Source organism: Perca fluviatilis, chromosome 7 (genome assembly GCF_010015445.1).
Source record: "Perca fluviatilis chromosome 7, GENO_Pfluv_1.0, whole genome shotgun sequence".
Classification (NCBI taxonomy): domain Eukaryota; kingdom Metazoa; phylum Chordata; class Actinopteri; order Perciformes; family Percidae; genus Perca; species Perca fluviatilis.
In genome coordinates this window covers 42,049,951-42,055,950 of record NC_053118.1, presented here as the reverse complement: position 1 = coordinate 42,055,950, position 6,000 = coordinate 42,049,951, and the positions used below count along the sequence as shown (strand labels likewise).

The window sequence follows — 6,000 nt, the reverse complement described above, 5'->3', positions numbered from 1 at the left end:
TGTGTGTGTGTGTGGTGGAACTGTGTGTGTGTGTGTGTGTGTGTGGAAAGTGGTGTGGAAGTGTGTGTGTGTGTGTGAACCTTGTGTGTGGCTGTGTGTGTGTGTGTGGGTTGTGTGTGTGTGTGTGTGTTGTGTGTGTGTGGTTTTGTGTGTGTGTGTGTGTGTGTGTGAGGTGTGGTTGTGTGTGTGTGTGTGGTGTGTGGTGGCCGTGGGTCGGCCTGGGGGGTTTGTTTGTTCTTGGTTTTTGGCGGCGGAGGGGGGGTGTGGCACGCTGGGGCCGCTGCTGCCAACGCCGCTGCTTCTTCGCCCTCATTGACGGTGGAGGCGCTGACGCGTCTGGAGAAGCTGCCGCACGTCTGGAAGACCTCCTTCCATCTGACGGGGGTTCTGTCGAGGCGAGATGGAGAGGAAGAGGAGACGAGCGAAGAAGCAGCAGCAGCAGCAGAAGAAGAAGAAGAAGCAGAAGCAGCAGCAGAAGAAGAAGCAGCAGCAGCAGAAGAAGCAGAAGCAGCGATCCAGTCGGATCTCATCAGGACTCTGACGGAGACGCTGCTCGGCGCCGATGCTTATGGCGCCGAGTCTCCAGAACTCCTGGAGCTGGAAGACGAAGAGGAGACAGAGGAGGAGGAAGAAGAAGAAGAAGAAGGAGGAGGAGGAGGAGGAGGAGGAGGAGAAGAGGAGACAAAAGAGGACAGAGAAGAGAAGGAGATGGAAGAGGAAGGGAAGGAAACAACGGAGGACACGATGAAAGACAGCGAGGAGGCGGAGGAGGAGGTAGGGAATAGATGTTCAGACTGTTTTCACTCCCTCCAGAAAAACCTGATTATGTCATCGCATGATTCAACGCCCAATCAGCCGAAGTTCGCATATTTATGCGGGCGGATTTCGCCGCATAAATTGCAGATTTCCGCGCAAAATGTGCGGAGGCTTGCATGATGTCATAATCTCCGCATTTTCGTTGCAAAAAAGTCTGGTAATATTTCAGGGGTGGGAATCAGCAGAGGCCTCCGATACCATATGGTCCCGATACTTATGTCACGATACGATATTATTGTGATTTTAAACACATTGCAATATTCTGCGATATGTTGCAATTTATTACCTTTTTTCCAACTTCAGATTTTTCCCAATTTCAAATGATGTCGCCGAAGGACAATGTTGTCAACATCTGTTTTATCTAAAAAGATAAAGGTCTCTGTTTGTTCATCTCACTTCAAGTTTATTGCTGCAAAATCAGATTGTCAAGAAGACAAACTGACCAACACATACAGTACAGGCCAAAAGTTCTGACACCTTCTCATTCAATGCGTTTCCTTTTTATTTTCATGACTATTTACATTGTAGATTCTCACTGAAGGCATCAAAACTATGAATGAACACATATGGAATTATGTACTTCACAACAAAGTGTGAAATAACTGAAATCATGTCTTATATTTTAGATTCTTCAAAGTAGCCACCCTTTGCTTTTTTGGTAACTCTGCAAACCCTTGGTGTTCTCTCAATGAGCTTCATGAGGTAGTCACCTGAAATGGTTTTACCTTCACAGGTGTGCTTTGTCAGGGTTCATTAGTGGAAGTTTTTCCCTTATTAATAAAAAAGCAAAGGGTGGCTACTTTGAAGAATCTAAAATATAAGACATGTTTTCAGTTATTTCACACTTTTTGTTAAGTACATAATTCCATATGTGTTCATTCATAGTTTTGATGCCTTCAGTGAGAATATATATATATATATATAGATAGATAGATAGATAGATAGATAGATAGAGATCCATACTTGGCATCTGTGTATTGATACAGAGTATTGCCACGAAAAATACCGCGATACTACGCTGTATAGGTTTTTCCCCACCCCTATAACATATCTTAGCAGAAAGATGAAAAATGTTGCATTTACTTCACACAAGAGCAGCCATCTTCCCCTGTTGCCATGGGAACGATATGAAGTGATGTAACTACGCGACGTGAACATCATCGTAAAGCAGGGTTTTTGGGGGGAATCACTTATTTTTTTCCTCTTTTTAATCAAACAGCAGTCTTTGCAAGTTCCTGCAATTTTATCGCATAAAGTTGCATAAATATCCCACATATTCCATCGCATTTTTTAAGAAGACTTGGCGCATAATCAAGGATCTTTGCCCTCAACAATCAAGGACTGTGTTTGAATGCAATGACTGTCTATGCAGAATGATGTCATAAAGTGATGGTGTATGACACGCCAATCCATATGCTGTTTTGGCGCGTTATCAAGATGCTTAACTGCTTTTTAGCGTGTTAATCAGCACCGTTCGGCCTCCATTGACTTACATTACGTGTGAATTATAGCCGTAGCGATGTAGTATATAAGCGCGGAAGTGTAAATAGTAGTTTAAGCACTCATAATGTACCAGGGCTGTGCAATTAATCGCAATGTAATCGTGATTATGATTTCGGCCAATCGCTGTATTTAGCTCACTACGTTTTGCAGTAAACTCTTATTTTCTCTCGTGTTGTGAATGAAGAAATAAAGTTTAAATAGGAAAAATATTACCTTTTTCCACTGTTTTTTTTACTTTAATAATTGTAACATCTTTCCAGAAGTCAACGAGTAATCGTGTTAAATTATCGTGATTTCAATATTGACCGAAATAATGGTGATTAGATTTTTTTTTTTTCATAATCGAGCAGCCCTGGAATGTACAAATACACAAGTAAAGACTAATGGGAGAGCTATTAGCAGCAACACTATCTTTAGATAGACCGGCTCTGTTAGGAGCTCTATGTGGGACATTTCAGGAGCTCTTGGAGGCCCCTCTGGGAGCCGCTTAGTCCGCTTATGGGTCTGGCCGGCTCTGGAACCAGGTTTTGGTACCCAACCCTAGTGGAGAGCACTTTAAATTTCGTTGTACCTGTGACAATGACAATAAAGACCTATTCTATTCTATTCTATTCTATTCTATTAGGAAACAACAACCGCAGGAGAGGGAAAGGACACAATCCAAAGTGTGGAAGACAGCAAGGAGACAGAGGAGGTAGGGAAGGAAACGACGACAACAAAAGAAGGAAAGGACGCAATCAAAGACGGCAAGGAGACAGAGGAGGTAGGGAAGGAAACGACGACAACAAAAGAAGGAAAGGACGCAATCAAAGACGACAAGGAGACAGAGGAGGAAAGGGAGGAGACGAGAACAACAAAAGAAGGAAAGGACGCAATCAGAGACTGCAAGGAGACAGAGGAGGTAGGGAAGGAAACGACGACAACAAAAGAAGGAAAGGACGCAATCAAAGACGACAAGGAGACAGAGGAGGTAGGAAAGGAAACGACGACAACAAAAGAAGGAAAGGACGGAATCAAAGACGACAAGGAGACAGAGGAGGAGGCTCGGCCGGAGAAAGAGGAAAGGGACGAAGCTCTGGGAGACGAGAAGGAGACGAGAGAGGACGCTAAGACGCTGGAGGAAGACAGCGAGGAGGAAGGAAAGGAGACGGAGGAGGACAGGAGGGAAGGGAGCAAGGAGAGACGGGAGACGAGGATAGTGATCGGAGAGGAGGTGGGCGATGAGTGGAAGATAACGGTGAAGAGCCGCGGCGCCGAGGGAGACGAAGACGAAGAGGACCTCTAGACGTCTTTTTCGACCCGTTCGTTGCTTTTCCGACCAATGTGTTTGTCTGCACCTTTTGACGTTTTGCACCCCCATGTTTTTTTAATTTGATGTTTTTTAAGATTTGATTTTGGGGGGGTTGCATTTTAGGCCTCTAACAGCTCGGACGATGGCGCTTTGCCGCCACAGGAAACAGAGATGGAGGCTTTTCCGACCTGAGCCCTTGTGGGACCGTTGTGTGTTTGGATGTGGATTTAAACACCCCCCCTGCCTTTTGAAGGCAGGTTTCAACATCACACAGACTTTTCACCCTTGTGTTGACTTCGGGTCAAATTGACCAGTTTTAAATTTTAGTTTTACAGTACAGGCCAAAAGTTTGGACACACCTTCTCATTCAGTGCATTTCCTTTTTATTTTCATGACTATTTACATTGTAGATTCTCACTGAAGGCATCAAAACTATGAATGAACACATATGGAATTATGTACTTAACAAAAAAGTGTGAAATAACTGAAAACATGTCTTATATTTTAGATTCTTCAAAGTAGCCACCCTTTGCTTTTTTATTAATAAGGGAAAAACTTCCACTAATGAACCCTGACAAAGCACACCTGTGAAGGTAAAACCATTTCAGGTGACTACCTCATGAAGCTCATTGAGAGAACACCAAGGGTTTGCAGAGTTATCAAAAAAAGCAAAGGGTGGCTACTTTGAGGAATCTAAAATATAAGACATGTTTTCAGTATCTCACTTTTTTTTAACATAATGTGTTCATTCATAGTTTTGATGCCTTCAGTGAGAATCTACAATGTAAATAGTCATGAAAATAAAAAGGAGACACATTGAATGAGAAGGTGTGTCCAAACTTTTGGCCTGTACTGTATATCAGAAAATATGGGACGTAGAAATAAACGCTGAAAATGTGTAGAAGAAAAATTTAACAATTTAAAATGTTTGAAAAAGCACAAAAAAAATAAACTGTGGGGAAAAAAAGGCGTCAAAAACTACCAAAAAAATAAATATTTCTCTCTTTTTTGACACTTTTGTTGATTTTCCACCCATGTTTTTTTCTGCACCTTTTGACGATTTTATTTTTTTAAAGATTTTATTTTTTAGGGGTGGGGGCATTTTAAGGCCTTTAATTTTAATTCCACAGGACCAGGGCCAGGTCTAGACTTTTGGGGGGCCCTAAGCAGGATTTGGTTTGGGGGGGGGACTCTCCACATTGTAACATGCTGCCACTACACTTGGCACTAAACCAACTTGTGTATTGTAAATATTAGTTTAAGCACTCATAATGTACAAATAAGCAAGTAAAGACTAATGGGAGAGCTATTAGCAGCAACACTATCTTTAAATAGACCGGCTCTGTTAGGAGCTCTATGTGGGACATTTCTAGAGCTCTTGGGGGCCCTTTGGGAGCCACTTAGTTCGCTTATGGGTCTGGCCGGCTCTGCACAGGACCGATGAAGACGTGAAAGGGGAGAGGGGGGAATGACAGGCAGCAAAGGGCCGCAGGCCGGGGTATCAAACATGCGGCTGCAGCGTCGAGCAGTCAACCTATATATATATATATATATATATATATATATATATATATATATATATATATATATATATATATTTATATATATGTCTCCTATTCTCTACCAACTGAACTAACCCGGCCACTCCCCCCCACCCACGTTTTTGAAGCTTTTCCCGACATTTTTGTTCATCTTGTATTACATTTATTTTATTTTGTTTTAATGCTATGAAATTGAATAAAACTTGTGCAGAGCGTTGTACGGAACCATTCACATTATTTTGTGTTAATATTTGGTTAAAGAAAGCCAAATTTCTGATGTAGAAACTTTTTGAAAACAGGTCAGATTTGATCCAAGAACAACAGGAGGGATAAGCGTAACTTTGGGGTTTATATATATATATGTGTATATATATATATATATGTGTGTGTGTGTGTGTTCCCATGTTTTAGTATCTGAGTGATCGACTTTTTGTGAGAGGACAGGATGGACCGAAGCTGAAGACAAAACCAGTTGTCCCTGTAATCTACGGAAACTACACAACACAGCTCAACACACCAGGCTCAGACTAATGGACTCTATGTTCCACTGTTCCAACAATCACCACTCTGGTTTGGTTGAAATAAACCCTTAATTCACCCATTTACATGTGGAGATATGCTGGCTCTATACACGCTAAAAGTCCTGATTATTTACATGGAGTCTGGTGGAGATATGCTGGCTCTATACACGCTAAAAGTCCTGATTATTTACATGGAGTCTGGTGGAGATATGCTGGCTCTATACACGCTAAAAGTCCTGATTATTTACATGGAGTCTGGTGGAGATATGCTGGCTCTATACACGCTAAAAGTCCTGATTATTTACATGGAGTCTGGTGGAGATATGCT

At 42.1% G+C, this 6,000-nt stretch overlaps 1 protein-coding gene across 1 annotated transcript in view; it reads left to right on the top strand.

Moving 5' to 3' along the window:
* Positions 1-3,976, top strand: part of LOC120562508 (cilia- and flagella-associated protein 251-like) — a 5,574-nt gene extending 1,598 nt beyond the window's left edge. The window contains exons 2-4 of the mRNA XM_039806215.1: positions 325-395; positions 534-774; positions 2,945-3,976. Of these exons, the coding sequence (XP_039662149.1) occupies positions 325-395; positions 534-774; positions 2,945-3,604 (972 nt within the window). The 3' untranslated portion in view covers positions 3,605-3,976. The remainder of the gene's footprint in view (positions 1-324; positions 396-533; positions 775-2,944) is intronic.
* The last annotated feature ends 2,024 nt before the right edge of the window (positions 3,977-6,000 follow it).